Raw genomic sequence first — 21,761 nt, forward strand, 5'->3', positions numbered from 1 at the left:
TGTGTGTGTGTGTATGTGTGTATGTGTGTGTGTGTGTATGTGACGCTTGGCTTGTGTACACGATATCTCAATAAGGAAATGATGTATCATGATGAAACTTGTTGGGTGGATAGCCCATAGTAAGAGGAAGATCCCTATTGTTTTTGGTGCCCGCAAAGGTCACCAAAGGTCAGTTAGATGCCAAAAACCAATATATTAAAAACAGCAATAACTCCCATTGACAGGGTCTGACATGGTTGATATTTTGGGAGTAGTTGTGAATGGGGTAAGGCATCGTTTCCAAACATAACGGTAATGTGATCGAAGGTCAACAAAGGTCAATTAATGATAAAAAACTAGTATTTTTGCGATAACTTGAGAACGAAATGTCCGTTAGGGTTGGGAGTTGCTTCAATGTAATCCAATTGTCGACCTGCACCTGGGTGACCCTTGACCTCAATTTGACCTTTGGTGACCTTTACGTGTTTTGGGGGATTTTTACAGTTTTGATGCTATTTTCAGATGTCAAAGGTACCTTCTGAACATAAATGTCAATAGGTTGACCCCGTGTGACCTTTATGTGCGAAGTTATATGGGGTCAAAGTTTTTCGGTCGGAGTTAGGATGGTTGTACAGACTTGTCGTTTTATTTTTTGGAATCAGAAGTTTAAACTACATCTGAAACCAAGGTCAAAAGGTCAAAGGTCACATTAGAAAAAATGTGCTTATTTTGGGAGAAAACGAGCAAAAAAGAAAATGTTTGGTTTTGATGCTAGATTTGGATAAGTTGACCCAAGGTGACCTTTGTATGTTAAGTTATATGAGGTCAAAGTTAATTTTCAGACATTTAGTGTAATAACTCCCAGTGCCAAGGTATTACACGGTTGATATTTTGGGACAAGTTGCAAATGGTATAGGGGAATATTTTCAAACATAACGGTCATGTGATCCGAGGTCACTAAAGGTCAATTAATGATAAAAAACTAGTATTTTTGCGATAACTTGAGAACAAATTGTCCGTTAGGGTTGGGAGTTGCTTCAATGTAATCCATTTGTCGACCCGCATCTGGGTGACCCTTGACCTCAATTTGACCTCTGGTGACCTCTGGTGACCTTTTTGTGTTTTGTGGATTTTTACAGTTTCGATGCTATTTTCAGATGTTAAAGGTACCTTCTGATCATAAATGTCAATGGGTTGACCCCTGTGTGACCTTTGTGTGCGAAGTTATACGAGGTCAAAGTTAATTTTCAGACATTTAATGCAATAACTCCCAGTTCCAAGGTGTGACACGGTTGATATTTTTGGAGTAGTTGCAAATGGTATAGGGTAATATTTTCAAACTTAACGGTCATGTGATCCAAGGTCACCAAAGGTCAATTAATGATAAAAAACTAGTATTTTTGCGATAACTTGAGAACGAATTGTCAGTTAGGGTTGGGAGTTGCTTCTACGTAATCCAATTGTCCACCCACATCTGGGTGACCCTTGACCTCAATTTGACCTCTGGTGACCTTTTTGTGTTTTGTGGATTTTTACAGTTTCGATGCTATTTTCAGATGTTAAAAGTACCTTCTGATCATAAATGTCAATGGGTTGACCCCCGTGTGACCTTTGTGTGCGAAGTTATACGAGGTCAAAGTTAATTTTCAGACATTTAATGCAATAACTCCCAGTTCCAAGGTGTGACACGGTTGATATTTTTGGAGTAGTTGCAAATGGTATAGGGTAATATTTTCAAACTTAACGGTCATGTGATCCAAGGTCACCAAAGGTCAATTAATGATAAAAAACTAGTATTTTTGCGATAACTTGAGAACGAATTGTCAGTTAGGGTTGGGAGTTGCTTCTACGTAATCCAATTGTCCACCCACATCTGGGTGACCCTTGACCTCAATTTGACCTCTGGTGACCTTTTTGTGTTTTGTGGATTTTTACAGTTTTGATGCTATTTTCAGATGTTAAAGGTACCTTCTGATCATAAATGTCAATGGGTTGACCCCCGTGTGACCTTTGTGTGCGAAGTTATACAAGGTCAAAGTTAATTTTCAGACATTTAATGCAATGACTCCCAGTTCCAAGGTGTGACACGGTTGATACTTTTGGAGTAGTTGCAAATGGTATAGGGTAATATTTTCAAACTTAACGGTCATGTGATCCAAGGTCACCAAAGGTCAATTAATGATAAAAAACTAGTATTTTTGCGATAACTTGAGAACGAATTGTCCGTTAGGGTTGGGAGTTGCTTCTACGTAATCCAATTGTCCACCCACATCTGGGTGACCCTTGACCTCAATTTGACCTCTGGTGAACTTTTCGTGTTTTGGGGATTTTTACAGTTTCGATGCTATTTTCAGATGTTAAAGGTACCTTCTGATCATAAATGTCAATAGGTTGACCCCTGGATGAGCTTTCTGTGTGAAGTTATAGGAGGTCAAAGTTAATTTTCAGACATTTCATGCAATAACTCCCAGTGCCAAGGTGTGACAAGGTTGATTTTTTTGGACAAGTTGCGAATGGTATAGGGGAATATTTTCAAACTTAGCGGTCATGTGATCCAAGGTCACCAAAGGTCAGCTAATGTTAAAAAACTAGTATTTTAGGGGGAGAAAATGGGCAAAGAAAACATGTTTGAATTTTTACAGTTTTGATGCTCCGTTTAGGTCTCACCAATCAAAAATGTCAATTGGTTGACCTACGGGTAACCTTTGTGTGTGAAGTTATGTATACAAGTTCAAAGTTAATTTTCAGACATTTAATGCAATTAAATCCCAATGCCAAGGTGTGACACGGTTGATAATTTGGGACAAGTTGTGAATGGGGTGTTGGAACATTTTCAAACTTAAAGGTCATGTCATCTGTGGTCACCAATGTTATCATATCTGTTGACCCGCTTGTAGGTGACCTTATACTTCTTACATTTTCGACGCCATATTTAGATCTCAAAAGTGCCTTTTGATCAAAAATCCGATCACATTTTGTGATCACAAAAGTGTTGGCTATAGTGTTGGTTACTTTATGCGTACATGTAGGACCACAATTACTTGGACTATTTGAGCCCAATCTTGCTTGATAATATGTGTATTGTCATATACCCCAAGCAAGGAACCACAGTGCCCTTGGGCTCTTGTTACATTGTGATCGACAGTTCGTAACCTAATTAAGATGCAATTTTGCAAGCATACGTTAACACTATAGCTACTTGTAAGTCTTTACGATGTTAAGGCTCACATTTACTGCGTCCATTTTATTATCGCGTGCAGCGCTGCAGTGAAAAAGATTCTGGTTGGATTTCAATTATAATTCTCTTTTTCAAAATCAGGAAAAAAGTCATTCTTTTCAACTTAGGACAAAAGGAAAACAAAACACCATATTTTGTTGTTTACTTGAAGATTTATTTGTGAATGTATGCATGACTAAAGTACGATTTTGCCTTCATTTTGTCTGTTAAAAAATATCGGTATCGTATCGGTATCGGACCGATATTGGGATGATAATATCGGATATCGGCCAAAACCGATATTGGTGATATCGGCGCAGCACTAGTTATCGGTAAATAGTTTGCAGAAATTGCGTCTTGTTTCTTTGACCAGCTGATCGGTATATTGACCACTGGCTATTAATCACAATCAAAACTGAGTCTAAAGATATGGTTTTTTGTTAGAACAGATAAATAAAACATCGCAAGTAACAAGAAGTGGCTTTGTTGTGAAGAAAAAAATGTTGGTTTGCCCCTATCAGCAATGAGGCTAAATTTACTGATCATACGGATATGCCTCGGATATTGCTAATATCGGCCGATACCAATATCACAAACGATTATTGGCACAATACTACATTTCACATCTTTCATCACATTTTTGTTGTTGTATATTTTAATAAGAGTTTGCTGTCTTCGTTTTAAAGTTTTAATAGTGGAAACATATCTAATGAGGTATTAAAATGAACAGTAATGAATATAGTTTGAATCCCTCTGCAAGCCAAGGTTTTTTCGATTTCCCATTGTACATCAGAACCATTTCAGTAATAGCCCAAAAGGCCCTCCACTGGTTTTTAGAATGACTTAAGGCACAAAGTCCAAGTTGATATGTCTTAGGCAGTTAAAAGCAACTGCCATCACTGATCAATCCATTTTGTATTTCTAGACGATTTATTATTTTTTGAGAAATAACCCTTTCAAACAGGTGCTGTTAATCAATTGAAGTGACTGGACTATGTAGTCTAAATACACAGACCAAGATACAACACACAAAACTCAGTGGGAAACCCTAACCCTTAGATGACCTCAAATGACATATTTTATGATGTATTACAACATTTCTAAGGACAGATGTTGTTGAATGTCATCCAAGGATGCTCTGTTGTTTATATTAAGTTTAGAACAACATGTTTCGGATGAGTTATTAGAATCTATAAAACAACGGATTTAACATTAACTCTAACACCTGCAACGAGGAGCAGATGTCATCATCAATTAAGCCGTCAATTGAAAATGTTTTAATTTTCGTTGTATGGGAATTACCCTCAGTTTGGTTCATGACCTGTATAAACAACAGGAACAAGTAAACACAGCAAGTTTTCAAAAGTTTAACTGGTAACAATAGACGTAAAGCTCGAAGTAAAACTTCATTATGTAAATGAATAACATTGGATAATTGATCGAGAGCAATTCGCAATGCTGCACTTTAAGGTTCCGGAATATTTGTGTGTACGTCAACCACAGAAATTAATACATAGAAGCCATATCGCACTTGCTGACAAAAATAGGTTTTGCAGCTAATGGTATGTCGCTCGCGCGATCTTGGTACGCCCAAAACAATGATTCTCGCAAAGGGTGCCTTCTTTATAGTAACAAGGTTTTCGACACAATCCTGATCTTATTGTCAAAATAACTTTCATTTTCACATGTAGAAAGATTTGATCCACATCACAATTTGTGGAAAAAAAAATTACTAGTTGAAATGAATTATAACTCACAGGTATTTAGCCTCTGCTTACACAATTGTTCTTACTTTCTGAAAAACAAAATCTTAGCATGTTCTCAAATGTTGTACAATCTTACATTAGGCCCTTAACTAGTTACATAGGGCACAAAGCCCCGCCATCTACATCGTTCATCATGCAAATTTGATTAGACCAAAATGTTGGGGGAGACAGCTTAACAGAATGTTGGGTGGACGGCTTTACACAAATGTTTGAACCCCAGGGGAGGAGGTACTCCGAGTTGGAGGGGCACCAACAATTTATGGAGGGGCACCAATAATTAAAAGAGAGGCACAATACTCCCCTGCTGTTACTTGTGAAGTTTTTGTTCACATGATGGTGGGACAAATTATGGGGGTGGGGGTGTGAGAAAGCTAGTCTGAAAGTGGAAGGGGAATGCCCCCTGGGCCTAGCCTGGCTACCAGACTGCTGTGGAAGGGTTTCATTTAAATGGAGCCATATAGCCACCTTAGACAAATGCTCAGTGAATGTTAAAGACCAATGTAGACTGCAAAGTCATGTTCGGGTAGTAAAACATTTTTGTGAGGGTTTTTATGGCAATTTAAGTCTACAAAAGCTGAAGCTCATTAAAAGATTAAAAGATGAAACAACCAAGATGCCATCATGTATAAGTCGATGATGCAGGTGCTCGCAAAAAACAATTAATCTTCCAAAGGACTCTCTCGTGTTGCATCTTAGGCTTCTTCATTAGCAATTTCTTAATTAGCAGTTAGTCCTACATAGGCCTACTTGACAAAAATCATGAGCAGACTGTCACCTCAATCAAAGTTTGTTATCACCATTAGGAGTTGAATTCTACTTTCCTATCCTAGCAATTGGATATTGCCTAAGCCTAGTTACTAATGTAGCCTAATACAATGCTAACTTTATAGTTATAATAGTAGTAGTCAGTACCAGTTAACTTGTAGCTAGGCTGGGCAAACCATATATATATATATATGCTATCGTCAATCTGTGTCACTGCCAGTGAAATGCCAAAGGACAGACGCAGTCTTACGGTAATCTAATACTGATCAATGAAAACTTTGGATTTACTTCGCTCCTCGCTTACCTGTCTCCTCACAACCTTAGCACCTCATTCTACCGTGCCTATAAAGTCCTGGTAAATAAATAACACTGTGCGCCCTCTATGACCGGACCCCCCTTCCGGTCCCTCCTCCTTTTTGGTTCCTTGCTTTAGCAAAAGGAACCTATGCAGTCAGGTTGGCGTGTGTGTGTATGTATGTATGTATGTATGTATGTGTGTATGTGTGTGTGTGTGTCTGTGACACTTGCTTGGGTACGCTCTATCTCAATAAGGGAATGTTGGATTGAGGCCAAACTTGGACTATAGATCAGCCATATGGAGAAGGTGTGCCCTATTGTTTCTGGTGCCCACAAAGGTCACCAAAGGTCAGTTATGGTCCAAAAACCGAAAATATTAAAACTGCAATAACTCCCAGTGCCAATGTGTGACAAGATTGATATTTTGGGACAAGTTGTGAACTGGTTAGGGGAGCATTTTCAAACTTAACGGTCATGTGATCCGAGGTCACCAAAGGTCAATTAATGATAAAAAACTAGTATTTTTGCGATAACTTGAGAACGAAATGTCCGTTAGGGTTGGGAGTTGCTTCAATGTTATTCAATTGTCGACCCGCATCTGGGTGACCCTTGACCTCAATTTGACCTCTGGTGACCTTTACGTGTTTTTGGGGATTTTTACAGTTTTGATGCTATTTTCAGATGTCAAAGGTACCTTCTGATCATAAATGTCAATAGGTTGACCCCGTGTGACCTTTATGTGCGAAGTTATATGGGGTCAAAGTTTTTCGGTCAGAGTTAGGATGGTTGTACAGACTTGTCGTTTTGTTTTTTGGAATCAGGAGATTAAACTACATCTGAAACCAAGGTCAAAAGGTCAAAGGTCACATTATAAAAAATGTGCTTATTTTGGGAGGAAACGAGCAAAAAAGGAAATGTTTGGTTTTGATGCTAGATTTGGATATCAAAGGTACCTTCCGATCAAAAATGTCAATTGGTTGACACCCGTGTGACCTTCGTGTGCGAAGTTATACGAGGTCAAAGTTCATTTTCAGACATTTAATGCAACAACTCCCAGTTCCAAGGTGTGACATGGTTGATATTTTTGGACAAGTTGCAAATGGTATAGGGAAATGTTTTCAAACTTAACGGTCATGTGATCCGAGGTCACCAAAGGTCAATTAATGTTAAAAAACTAGTATTTTTGGGGCAGAAAATGGGCAAAGAAAAAATGTTTGAATTTGTATAGTTTGATGCTCTAATTTAGGTCTCATCAATCAAAAATGTCAATAAGTTGACCCAAGGTGACCTTTGTATGTAAAGTTATATGAGGTCAAAGTTAATTTTCAGACATTTAGTGTAATAACTCCCAGTGCCAAGGTGTTACACAGTTGATATTTTGAGACAAGTTGCAAATGGTATAGGGGAATATTTTCAAACTTAAGGGTCATGTGATCCGAGGTCACCAAAGGTCAATTAATGATAAAAAACTAGTATTTTTGCGATAACTTGAGAACAAATTGTCCGTTAGGGTTGGGAGTTGCTTCAATGTAATCCAATTGTCGACCCGCATCTGGGTGACCCTTGACCTCAATTTGACCTCTGGTGACCTTTTCGTGTTTTGTGGATTTTTACAGTTTTGATGCTATTTTCAGATGTTAAAGGTACCTTCTGATCATAAATGTCAATAGGTTGACCCCCATGTGACCTTCGTGTGCGAAGTTATATGAGGTCAAAGTTAATTTTCAGACATTTAATGCAATAACTCCCAGTTCCAAGTTGTGACAAGGTTGATATTTTTGGAGTAGTTGCAAATGGTATAGGGGAATATTTTCAAACTTAAGGGTCATGTGATCCGAGGTTACCAAAGGTCAATTAATGTTAAAAAACTAGTATTTTTGGGGCAGAAAATGGGCAAAGAAAAAATGTTTGAATTTGTATAGTTTGATGCTCTAATTTAGGTCTCATCAATCATAAATGTTAATGGGTTGACCCCCGTCTGACCTTCGTGTGTAAAGTTATATGAGGTCAAAGTTAATTTTCAGACATTTAGTGTAATAACTCCCAGTGCCAAGGTGTTACACAGTTGATATTTTGAGACAAGTTGCAAATGGTATAGGGGAATATTTTCAAACTTAAGGGTCATGTGATCCGAGGTTACCAAAGGTCAATTAATGATAAAAAACTAGTATTTTTGCGATAACTTGAGAACAAATTGTCCGTTAGGGTTGGGAGTTGCTTCAAGGTAATCCAATTGTCGACCCGCATCTGGGTGACCCTTGACCTCAATTTGACCTCTGGTGATCTTTTCGTGTTTTGTGGATTTTTACAGTTTCGATGCTATTTTCAGATGTTAAAGGTACCTTCTGATCATAAATGTCAATGGGTTGACCCCCATGTGACCTTCGTGTGCGAAGTTATATGAGGTCAAAGTTAATTTTCACACATTTAATGCAATAACTCCCAGTGCCAAGGTGTGACAAGGTTTATTTTTTTGGACAAGTTGCAAATGGTATAGGGGAATATTTTCAAACTTAACGGTCATGTGGTCCAACGTCACCAAAGGTCAGCTAATGTTAAAAAAGTAGTATTTTGGGGGGAGAAAATGGGCAAGAAAAAATGTTTGAATTTTTACAGTCATGCTCTATTTAGGTCTCACCTTTCAAAAATGTCAATTGGTTGACCTTCGGGTGACCTTTGTGTGTGAAGTTATGTATACAAGTTCAAAGTTAATTTTTTTTAATTTAATGCAATTAAATCTCAATGCCAAGGTGTGACATGGTTGATATTTTGGGACAAGTTGTGAACGGGGTGGTGGAACATTTTGAAACTTAAAGGTCATGTCATCTGAGGTCACCAATGTTATCATATCTGTTGACACGCTTGTAGGTCTCTTATATTTCTTACATTTTCGACGCCATATTTAGATCTCAAAAGTGCCTTTTGATCCAAAATCCGATCACATTTTGTGATCACAAAAGTGTTGGCTATAGTGTTGGTTACTTTATGGGAACATGTAGGACCACAATTACTTGGACTATTTGAGCCCAATCTTGCTTGATAATATTATGTGTATTGTCATATACCCCAAGCAAGGAACCACAGTGCCCTTGGGCTCTTGTTCATTCTACCATTCCAAGTGCCTACACGCATATTTTTCTTGTGGATAGTTTCCTTGGAAAATTGTCTTGGTTTTCTTCGACGATCGCCGGAAGTTTTTTAGCTTCGGATCTTTAGAAGTTTGACAGTCCTTTCCTGACCGATAAGTATCCTTTTTATCAAAAAGGGAGGGTTTTGGGGACTGTTTTCGTAGTGCGTTTCCTCCTCGGGTTGGTTTGCGGCGGGGTTAGCAGTTCCGCGAAACTGCCTAGGTTCCCGCCCTATTCCTCCCCACGCTATAGCGTGTTGTTGTTTTTGTGTTTTCTTAGCTTGTTTACTAGCTTTCTTCCCCCCAATTAGTTTCTCTCGTCCCCCTTTTGGGGATTCATATTGCTCACATATATTCACTCTTTTTCGTATGTATTTCTCGCTCTCTCATTTTTGTTTCAGCTTGCATTTTCATGTTAGGCCACCCCGTAGCGTTACCTTGTTTACCGTTGCTAGGTTACGCTACGCTCCACCTAAGCCTAATTCCCTCCCTAGTTCTCCCCTCTTACGTTAAGCTTCTATTGTTGTTCATTTATCACTTAGAAGTAATCTTCCTTAATCCGGTTATTCAGCATGTCACGCAATCCATTGAAGTGCATCAACTGCTCTATGTTTCGCCCAGGCAGAGCCTGGGACGAACACGACCTTTGTCCAAAATGCAGATCCTGCACTCGACGAGACCCCTGCCTGGTGTGTATTAAGTTTACACCAGCTCAGTGGCAGGACATCGACCTGTGGCTTGAGGGCTTACGTAGCAAGCTCCAGGGAAGGCTGGACTCGATCCCGAGCGCAATCGGGGCGCCGGAGGTTCCAGGAATAACGGGAGATAGAGAGGAGGAGGGAGTAGTAGAGAGAGAGGTGGAGGAGAGTGGCCAGGAGAGGGCCGAAGGAGAGAAAGAGGTAGAGAGAGAGGAAAGAGAAAGAGAAAGAATTCCCCTAACGGCCCCGGCTACGTCCGGATCAGTTACGGCCAGAGGGAAGGGCAGGAGCAAAGGCAAGGCTCCTGCCAGGAAAAGACCTCCAAAGCAGAGGCACAGCTCGGCCGGGCTGGAGACTCCGTCTCAGTCCGGGCCGCAGCTAAACAGACCCACAGAGCGCGGCCCCCCGGCCGTGGGAGGCTCGGGTCCTAAAGAGAGAGCAACCGAGGGGACGCGGAGACGGAGCCGGTCCCGTTCCAGGGAGCCGGACAGGGAGCCGGAGAGGCGGGTTCCAACGGAGATCCCGGCCCGAGAAAGTAGGGAGAGAGAGTCCTCCCGCCGACCCAGAAGGGAGAGATCGGGGTCGCATACAAGATCCCCAAGACGTAGAGAGAGGAAGAGATACTCTCCAATCTCCGACGAGTCCTCGGACTCTTCCGACGATGGATACAGAAGATCCAAGAGGAGGCGCCGGTCCCCGAGACGGCGTCAGGAAGAGGAACCAGCTTGGCTTTCCAAACTCACCGGCCTGCTACGGCCCCTGCTGGAGCAAAGGACGTCCACGGTAGCCGACGTGGCACCGGGCCCTACCAGCCCCGTATCGACCATGGCCCCGCAACCGGCCCCGGACCCGGACGCTCTGGATTGCAGAGCGTCGGTGAATCTTTCCGGCTTGGAGGACGAAGGGGAGCCCATAGATCCAGATCCTCTCGACTACGATCCTATGGAGGACAGCTTTGGTCACAATTACGAACCGGAGGAAGCACCCGTGACAGGAGGAGCCCTCCCACAGGAGCTAATAACACGGGCGGCAGACATATTCAGACGACACCTGGGGTTCGAGGAACCCGAGACGCAACCGCAGAAGGCGGGCCGGGTATCAAAATTGACGGCGACCGGCGAAGCGTCATATAAGCCCAAAACTACCATACCAGTAGACGCAACCTGTTATGACAGATTTGAGGCCATTGCCAACAAGACCAAGTGGACGGCCTTCCCGGCCAGGGCAGATAGAGCGGTCAGGGTACCTGACGAGGCATGGAAGGATCTATTCAGATGCCCAACCATTCCCCAGGAGGCCAAGGAGAGATTAAAAGCCGAACAAGGGGCCTCATCCACACACGTGTTCAAGACCCCGGACCAGAGGAAGCTAGAAGAGCTTTTGGTAGAGGTGGACATGGCAGCCCGTTCGGGCATGAAGTTCGCATCGGTACTAATGCTATCAGCCGAAGTCCTTATGCGACACCACCAACAGCTCCCTGAGGACAGCAGCCAAGTATCCAGGGACGAAGCGGGCCAGCTCCTCCTGCTGCTGGGCCCCCTCGTCAGACTCGCGTACGATCAATTTGCAAGGGTCGCTACCAGGTCCGTTAAGGCCCGTAGACAAAACATCGTCTCCGCCATCCACTGGCCTTCGACGGAGGCGAAGGACAGAATGCTGGAACTACCAATCCTCGGGGAAGACCTTTTTGCGGGCTGCTTCCAAAAGAAACTCCAGGAAGAGGTAGCCCGAAGGGAGACTCTGGCCAAATCAGAATTCCGACCCCCACCTACCCAGAGAACCAGACCCTTCCGCCCGAGGGAGAGCAGAGCACCTAGGGGAACGAGAGCAGCACCCGCCAAATCTATGAGCAGAGGAGCTCTCAGAGGCCGAAGCCGGGGGGCAGCCTTCCGTCCAACCCGCCCCTGGGCCCCCAGAGGAGGCAGAGGCTCCACGTCGACCAGACGGGACAGTGACCGCTCCTCCAATCGACCAGCGTTCGCCGCCCAGCCCTAGGGGTGCCCACCTCACCGCGGCCATTCCGCCGGTGGGGGGGAGACTAACAAACTTCTCCCAGCAATGGGAATTTATTGGCAGGGACAAGTGGGTGTTGGACACAGTCAAACACGGGTACAAAATAGAATTCTCCTCCAGCCCACCTTTCGGGGGCGGAGGAAGGCAGACACTCACACCCACGGACCCCGTCAAACGCTTAGCCCTAGAAGGGGAAATTCTGGCCCTGCTGGCCAAGCAGGCAATTACAAGAGTTCCGGAAGAGACGGGACCACTCTTCCGGTCCTCCTTTTTTCTGACCAAAAAACGGGACGGCACCTGGCGTCCCATTCTAAACCTAAAACCCCTGAACACAAAACACATCAGACCAAAACACTTCCGTATGGAGACCTTAAACTTAATATTACCCCTACTCAGAAAGGGCATGTGGGCGGCGACCGTAGACTTACGGGACGCCTACCTGCACATCTTGATACACAAAGAACACCGACGATTCCTAGCGTTCCGGTACGCAGAACAAGACTACCAGTTCCGGGCGCTCCCATTCGGCCTAGCCACGGCTCCCAGAACCTTCACGAGAGTCGCGGGAGCAGTAGTCGCCTACCTCAGAAAAAGAGGGGTCACCCTCTACGTATATCTAGACGACTGGTTGGTAGTAGGGAACAGTCTATCGGAAGCAACCAACAACGTCCACAAAACGCTCCAGACCCTTCAAGAACTGGGCTGGATCGTGAACCAGAAGAAATCACGGCTATCACCCTCCCAGACGATCCAGTTCCTCGGGGCCATACTGGACTTCACCACCGGGGTAGCCCGACCCTCAGAAGAAAGAGTCGCGGCAGTCAAGGCGACCACACAACAGATCTTGGCACACCGGGGGTCACCAACGGGGACATGGCTCCGGGCCCTGGGACTCATGGCCAGCCTCGTCGATATAGTGAGACTGTGCAGGCTACACATGCGACCTCTGCAACTGCACCTGCTGAGGTCCGCAGACCCTACAGACCCAGACAAAACAACGCTCATCTACAGGTCAGAGGAGGTCACACAACACTTTCGATGGTGGCTCGACCCAAACAACTGGAGTTCAGGGGTACCCTTTGCGATACAGCTACCAATGACATCGATAACGACGGACGCGTCACTGTCCGGATGGGGAGCTCACTGGAGCAATCGCACAGCATGGGGGACGTGGTCCCAAACAGAAACATCTCTCCACATCAACATCCTGGAGATGATGGCGGTCAAAAGAGCCCTGGAAGCTTTCAACGACCACGTACAGGGAACGATAACCACAATCTTCACCGACAACACGACAGTGGTGGCCTACATCAATCGGCAGGGGGGCACCCGCTCAGAGAGATTGTGCCGACTCGCGTGGGAGGTGATAACAGCGGCCGAGGACTCCGGCACGATCCTAAGGGCTTCCCACATCGCAGGCAAGCTCAACGTGATGGCGGACGCCCTATCCAGGGGGCATATAGACCCCAACGAATGGTCTCTGGAACAGGAGACTTGCGACAGAATCTTTTCGATCTTCGGCAGGCCCACGATAGACCTGTTCGCAACACACAAGAACAACAAACTCCAGACCTTCTGTTCCAGACGATTCCACCCCCTGGCCTACCACACGGACGCAATGTCCCTCTCCTGGGACCACATGGATGCGTACATCTTCCCGCCGCTATGTATGATTGGACAAGTCCTCAGGAAAATTCGGAACTCCAAGGGCAGGTTCACACTAATAGCCCCGTTCTGGCCTCACAGACCCTGGTTCGCCGAGATCCCCCAACTCCTCATGGACGCCCCAGTGAGTCTACCGGACAAGCCCCACCTACTGTCCCAGAGACAGGGAACTCTCTCCCACCCAGACATCAAGGGGTTACAATTAGTTGCCTGGAGGCTGTCCGGTCTTCCCTACGACAGAGAGGCTTTTCAGAAGCAGCTGCCGCGATGGCAGCCGACGCTAGAAGGGGAACGACCGCAGCGACTTACGATTCCCGTCTGCGGAAGTTCGACCAATGGTGCCGACCGAGACAGATACTGCTGCCTCTGTGACACAGATAGCCGAGTTCCTCCTCTCACTCTTCGGAGAAGGGAAACAAGTCTCCACTATCAGGAATTACAGGTCGGCCATCGCTGCCATCCACCAGGGCTTCCCAGATGGCTCCACACTGAGCAATAACCCGTACATTGCACAACTCATCAAAGGCATGGCGAATCGTCGCCCACAGATCAGACGGCTGGCCCCCTCCTGGGGACTCTCAGCAGTGTTACATGCCCTGGCAGGACCACCATACGAACCAATGGCTAACGCCTCCCTGGCTGCCCTCACAAAAAAGACACTCTTCCTCGTCGCAGTTGCGTCAGCAAGAAGGAGGAGTTGCCTCCACGCCCTATCCACCAAGCAGAATCACATCAGATTTGAGGGCCACGGGGTGAGGATGGTTCCAGACCCGTCATTTATTGCAAAGAACCAGACCTTGACCTTCTTGCCAGGAGACATTTTCATCCCGGAAATTAAGACCATGTCATCAGTAGCCGAGGACAAACGATGGTGTCCAGTCAGGGCACTGAAGTGGTACCTGAACAAGACAGAGAAGTTAAGACAATCAACTTCTCTCTTCATCATACCACGACCACCCTACGCAGCGGCCTCCAAAGACACTCTATCCAGGTGGCTAGTAGAGATCATACGCCCGTTCACATCGGGGACCTCCCGACCAAGGGCTCACGACGTCAGAGGGGTCGCGGCCTCTACAGCCCTATTCGCCGGCATCCCGGTAGAGGACATACTCAAAGCAGCAGCGTGGAAAACTCCAACTACGTTCGTCGCCTGCTACTTGACCGACACTTTACACGCCGAAGCGGCATTTGGTAGCGCGGTGATGCGAGGTCCGGTGGGTAACAGGTCCCACCCCTCGGGCCTCCCACCATCGGGCAGTGCCACTCGGTGCTAAGGTTGTGAGGAGACAGGTAAGCGAGGAGCGAAGTAAATATTCCAAAACTTACTGGTTTGGATATTTACGAGTGACGAGCTTACCTGTCTCCATTCCCGCCTCCCTTCCCCGAGAGGGTGGTGGGACACAGCCGGACGGAGGAGCGGTCGCTCGACTTGACTCATGACTCCGAGCTTCACACCAGATAGACAGAACCACCATCCACCAGAGAGCCATCGACTATGTCTATCGGTGAGTGTACCTATGTGTTTCCGTATGCGTTTGCGTACATAGTCTTCCACTTACGTTCTCACCTAAGTTGATCTAAGGGTAACAAGTGGCGGACCGTAAATCTTTAGGCTCCTTGTTAGTGTAAGGGGTAGTTCCGCCTGCAGGGTTCAGGAGAGTGTCCCCCCTTCCCGCTGCGCCGGGGAGGGTTACACTCCCCCCTGCTAAGAAGGCGTCAGTGAATTTTTTGTTAGGGGTTCACTTTGGGAAGTTAACTCGACGGGGGTCGTTGGGGGTGGCCAGACCTTGCCACCCCCACTCCCGTGTCCGTGAGGCCACTCTTTAGGAATGGTCTCATGAGAAAGGAGGAGGGACCGGAAGGGGGGTCCGGTCATAGAGGGCGCACAGTGTTATTTATTTACCAGGACTTTATAGGCACGGTAGAATGAGGTGCTAAGGTTGTGAGGAGACAGGTAAGCTCGTCACTCGTAAATATCCAAACCAGTAAGTTTTGGAATTTACATCCTACGAGTTGTATATTTGTTCAGTTAAAAGCCTCATTTCTATTTGTTGGCACCATGAGAAGGTCGTAAAACATGCAGTTCGCCTCCATATATAAAGGCACTGTTTAGTGGGATTATGTCCATGCAGTACAGATCGAGCAGCAACAAACTATTTTGTGGAAGCAAATTTTTGATTAATAGATCCATGCTTAAGATTCTGTTTGGTTTACCATTCCACAAACACACACCCGTAGAAGTGGCTCATTCTGTGTATTTAATTGCTTCACTAAGCAACAAGCCAGAAGTGGCTTCTATTTCATGTATAAATTTCTGTGATGTCAACATGAGTAGAAAAACAGGTGGACCTGATGGGAAGAATGATATGTTGATATATTGTTAGTTATTAAATATTACCAACTACTTTGAGTTCATCGTCCTGTTGACATTCCTTAAATGATGGTAACTTTTAACTATGTTGAAGTGAATCTTAACAGTAGCTGGCCTACTTCCAACATAGACTGTTACATGGAATAACATTATAATTTGTTATTGCATTGCAAAATGCTTTATCCAAAATGAAAGTGTAATTTATACACAACTGCAAAGATTTAACTTTATAGAGCCTGTCAAATTCAAGTTCTTTATTTTAAATAAAAAATTCATCAACCTCAAGGTTTCTATTGGCAATTTGGAATGCTTAATTTATTCCTTGAGCTGATATTAAGCCAGTAGTTCTATGTTGCACTTGTAGGAAACATAAAAAGTAAAATATAAAAAAAAACCTTATTTCTTGTGTCCGTGATGACTTTTCTGGTGAATCGTGCAACGGTCTTAGTGAGTACAGCTGCTATGTAAGCTTACTGTCCGTACAATTCTTCATATCATCAAATCCAACAACGCTGTCTTTTAAACTAAGTGATAACCATTAACCATCCATTTGCAGAGCTATAAGTAAATAGAATATGTTGTTATAGCGATTAAAACGTTCTTTGTTTGTCCTCATTGTAGATCTTCTTCATTTTCTTTTTTCATTAAAACCTCTGTCAGGATATTAGACAATAATTTATTATATAAATACTTGTGTATTAAAATTCTGGTTGCTGGCATTACATAACCCTGTCAAAGCGAAACCTTTAATCACTCTTGACAGAAGACAAGCAGTGACATGTTTGTCAACCAGCATGGAAACCAAATCAAATAGACCTCCTATAAAGGTTCAAGCAAAAACACAGTGACAAATACAGATGCTCTCATATCGTTGTTGATTCTTGTAATATTCTTGTATTATTCTTGTAAGTTTTAGCCATTATTGGAATATTTAGCTAGATGCAGAGTTTGACTGCCAGGCAGGCCTTACAGTGTGAAGTGCACTCAAGTTTAGTGTTCATAATAAGATTGTTTATCGTTGAGTCCCTGAGTTAGGCCTAGTGTGCCAATTTGGCTCTGTGTAATAATTCTGTTGGCATCAGTCCAACATTTTCTCTCCTTTATACCCAGGTGTTTGAAAGGGTACAATGTATCTGACAAACAAACCCTTTTAAGAAAGTGGTTTTTAGAGGGAATTGTCAAATTTACCACAAATATTATTTGTCAAGGATAAAAAGCAGATTACAATAGGTTCTGTAGTATGTATTGTTTGCAAAAGTAAATATTTTTACAGCAGCTGTGTGCCTGGTTTAATTTTTGTAATTTTTTTTTTATTCTATTGGGGTTTCTGGGATCTCCGATTACGTTGATCTTTTGAGCTATATTTGGGTGCACTGTACAGTAAATGGTGATGTGTTCAGCATTGACTTACAAGTTGGTTCATCACTAAATGTAACAGATTTAGTCATTATGACACATGTATGCTTATTACCATACATTATGTTTAATAACAATCACAGTGTGATAACATAATTTTGTTGCTGCCTTTTTTGTGATACTCTGTAGCTTTATTTATTGTGTTTGGTACTATGCAAAGGTCATATGAAGTCAGAAAAGGTAAACAAAAGCAGCATTGGTCTCAAAAATACAAATTCAAATTTAGTAAATTTAACTCATTCATAATTACAGCATAGATAAATAATAAGAAAGGGTAGATGTTGATAATCTTGTACTTCTCGTGGTAACAGCAATATAATATTAATATAAATAAGAATGAAGATTTATATAGCGCCACTCCCAGTAAACGAGTAACTGCCCATGGGGGTTCACAAAGTGGAAAGCATCAACAATGAAATGCAGAAAAGAAAAAATGAGTCTGAGCAGTAAACTCTTAAAAGTTGATAGATTTGAACAAGTTTGAAAATTGTCCGGTAACTGATTCCAGAGACTTGCGGCAGAGCAAGTCAAACTTCTGAAATCCGTAAGCCATCACACCAGGTTTAGGTACACAGAGATATGATTTGCTTGTCGAACGTAATTTGCATACAGGGAGGTAAGATTATAGAAGGTTAGCGAGATACACAGGCTGTTGTAAATCATGAGCACGAAATGCAAGTAGGAGTATTTTGAACTTTGCTCAAAAGTCAATAGTAAGCCAGTGAAGATCCTATATAAGTGGGGTGGTATGACATCTTCTCTTCGCTCCTTTGACTATAATCACAGTTTGGATGTCAAATCTAATATCTTTAAATGTTTCTCCACCTAAGCATGTACTTTAATCAGTCAAGAGCTAATTAAATAAGATTAAAGAGCATCCAGATACTTTCCTACAACATACCTATCCTTGCAAAAAAATGCTTTTCCAATTAAAACTGTCCAGCTGTTCTGTTGTTGGTATAGCATGATTATTCATTTATAAATTTGCAACAATAACTTTAAAAAAATCTGAATCAAATGGGTAGGCCCAGCTGTGTAAGCAGCACCCAAGCTGTTACTGCCCTTAGGCTCAAAAATCTACATTCAGAATGTACTAGTACTGTGCCCTACGAACAGTAAGCATCCCATGTGTTTCCACACATTATTCATTTGTCTGTTGGTTTATGAAATGACAAATTTATATCTCAAGCTGTACATATTAATAATGACCTTCTATATAGTGCAATCCACACACTGTACTTTGCACAGACCATGAGAGGCTGTTGAGAGATTTCTATATATTACTCATTTCAGTTGACCTACAGTAAGTGTAAAACAGTTCTTCTAAAGGCAACGTCAGCAATGCCATCTGGCTGTGATTATTTTGCCGTAATCAGTTTGTAGAATTTTGTAAATATTTTTGTTTGTTGAAAGATTTGGATGAGGTGTATACTTGTTCAGTTTTGTGGCAAAATCATACATGATTTGAAAACAACAGAATCAGAAACAAAGCTCATTGTGCACACTGTTCACTCTTTGACTACCATGGGTGTGATAGCAGAACTTTTAAGCTGAGTCACAGTAGATCAGAGTCCATGCACCCTGGAATCGGATTCCGTAGTACTGATGTTCAGAGTACATCAAGATGTGCATATGATGTAAAGATTCAGTTCAATTCAAGGTGTCTGAAGCTTACTCACCCAACGGGGGGGGGGGGGGGGGAGGAGGGGGTGATTTCTAATCAGAAATATCCATTAATTTTGGAAATGAAAGAAATTTTAAGTTGCCATTGAAGATAAAAGCTGTACATGTACATATATTGTCATTGCATAGTGATATTTTACTGAGAAATATGCAGTCACAGCAGCGTTATATGTATACAGTGTGGACCTCCAATATAGTTTTATATTTAAATCTGACATATCTTTTGGGGGAGGCACACAGCTCCTTTAAATTGCAATAAGCGTTACATTCGTTGTTAGATTTGCCACCGTTAAAGGAACGTTTAAGGTACCTGGAGACTTGATCTGTTACTTCAGATTGCACCAGTACATGATGATGTTACGCCTAAACAATGCATTATATTTTGAAATGTGTGGGACACAAAAGCCTCTGTAACCGTGGCCAAAATCATTAATAACTCACTCATTACTCTCAGATGGATTGAGGGTACATCCAAAGTATTAATGTATGAATATTACATGCCTTGTTCACAGTGATGCAAAGTTACAATCTAACAAAAGTTAAGTCGATTAAACACGGTTCAATTTCAGTATTATAAGTACATCATTGTGGTGATACATACTCTTTTCAACGGTCAGTCTGTTATTCTCAATGACAGTGTTTCATGTGAACAAGAGTAAGAATACCAACATGTTTTATCATGAGAAAAGGAAGATAGAAGAATAAGAAGAGAAATATGAAGATACAGCCGAATTCCCGTAGGACTTAAAATTGTTTATAGCTCGCTGTGGGAGGGTTTTCCCAAACGATGATATGTTGGCAAGTGCAATTGGCACTGTGATTGGGAGTGATAGGATATAGTGTGGCCAACTTTCATTTCATTATTTGCAGAGTAATGTTATTTAAATAATCAGTTGCTGTGGAATAATTGGTAGAATATGGTTATCAAGTACTATTTAATGTTTCCATGTAAGTTAGGAAATGGTGCAGGTCGGAAATTTTAGAGATTGATATTATATGCCGACATTTCATGTAGTAGTCTTACAGTCGGTCAGGAGTCAGTGTTTTAAGACTTAGCTTACATTGTATGGTTAATATTATCAATGCACTGATCCTCCTTCTACCCATTGACCCTCCTCAATTCCCCTACCCCCCCCCCATTGTATGCCCTCCTCTATTGTCATATAACAGCTCAGTCATGGAAATTCAGAAATAATCCCTTGCTTTCAAGTTTTATTGTGCAAAGCCATATGAAATCAATAGAAAGGCCATCTAGCGGACTGGAAGTCATAGTAATTGCATCCACCCACACTGTAATGGGTGGTTTATAACCTTTGTTCGCAGTACGACTACTGTGCAGTGATAATATTTGTAAATCCTCCCACATACCGATTAATCTTTACCTCAACATTTAGATTAATCATGGATTAATAGACCTTCTTTCCATCCTTACCTCCTCCCTATTCCCATCCACCCTGCATATTGCCCCCCCTCCCCCTCCTTATTTCTTGAGGGTCAACCATTATATATATTTTGAAAAGTTGATGCTGTTCAACAGAACTGTTATCAATTATCTTGAGTTCCAGAATTGCAGAAAGGATGATTCATTAAATTGATCCAATTACACGTTCAGCTAATTTGTCTTCAATAGATCCTACAATAAAGTATCACGTTGCACGGCTAGTGTCTCTTGTTGTGTTATAAGTCAGTCAGTCATCATCCCAGTCCATGATACTTTAGACAGTGATTGCATGATGCAATCCTTTTTGTGCCAGCCTGAGCCAGGTGTCGATTTGGCTTGTGGGTTCAAGTGTTTTCGGAATTACGGACAGACGGGCTGAAAATTAATTGATCCTAGCGGTTGGCATTTCGCTTCTTTCGTCAGCCTCAGCAAACTAAATAAATATACTAAGGAACTAAAGGAAGCATCGCTATTAATTTAAGACCAGTCGATGACGACGAAATAGTTGATTTGAGCTTAATTTATTTTCTTTTATGGCAATTAATTACTTGTATCTAGTTTGTTGTACGATTGTCATAGTAGCACAAAGCCAAACTGAAATTCCAATGTGTACCAAATGTCAACTGAGTTATATTGCTGTAAGTCTTGAAACAAACAAAAGCGATGATAAAAAATGGTTTCCAAGATATCGCAAATGTAATTTCTTTTAGATACAGAAAATTCAGTGCGTTTACTAAAATATATTAATGATAAAAGACGATATTGCAGATAGAGGTGACAGTCTTCAATGAAATCTTGAAACTAAAACTTTTGCCAAACATGCTCGTACACTGTACGTTGATAACGACATGTGTAAGATGATACGTATTGACCCGCTGAAAGTTTGGTATTGCGGTAAAGCAATGTCTCATACTCCACCAATGGAAGTGAGCAGGAAGTGAGTAAAGAACGATTGTGTGGTGTTCAAGGATGGTCGTACTACCACCAGTTTAGTGGTTTTCTCAAAAGAAAATGTTATCTTCCAAAATCGATGCCGAATGTACACACAGATTCATAAGTTGTATAAATCTGAATGGACTCGTATAAAGTCTGTGAAAGTCATCGTGTTCAATTGAGCTGATAGACCTCAGAACTCATGATAAATATATTGCCATCGTGTAAATGCAATTGGAGAAAACATTGAAGATCATATTTTTCACACAGATAGAAGGTTTGCTGTACATACAACATAGAGTTCCTATCTGTTGGAAATCTTGTCTTTAGTGTAGATTATGCTAGTGTAGCAACAACTGATTTCTGAAACTACTAAATTACAGTGTATAA

General features: G+C 42.6%; 2 protein-coding genes across 2 annotated transcripts in view; both read left to right on the forward strand.

Annotated features, from left to right (window-relative positions):
* LOC139966336 (uncharacterized) overlaps window positions 1-21,761 on the forward strand; it is a 94,260-nt gene that overhangs the window by 47,736 nt on the left and 24,763 nt on the right. The window lies entirely within an intron of this gene.
* Window positions 8,248-11,935, forward strand: LOC139966337 (uncharacterized). The gene is made up of 2 exons (XM_071969230.1): window positions 8,248-9,269; window positions 9,723-11,935. Exon 2 carries the CDS (start codon window positions 9,724-9,726, stop codon window positions 11,842-11,844), a length of 2,121 nt encoding a protein of 706 aa, XP_071825331.1. The 5' UTR covers window positions 8,248-9,269; window position 9,723; the 3' UTR covers window positions 11,845-11,935.

Source organism: Apostichopus japonicus, chromosome 4, assembly GCF_037975245.1.
Source record: "Apostichopus japonicus isolate 1M-3 chromosome 4, ASM3797524v1, whole genome shotgun sequence".
Taxonomy (NCBI): Eukaryota; Metazoa; Echinodermata; class Holothuroidea; order Aspidochirotida; family Stichopodidae; genus Apostichopus; species Apostichopus japonicus.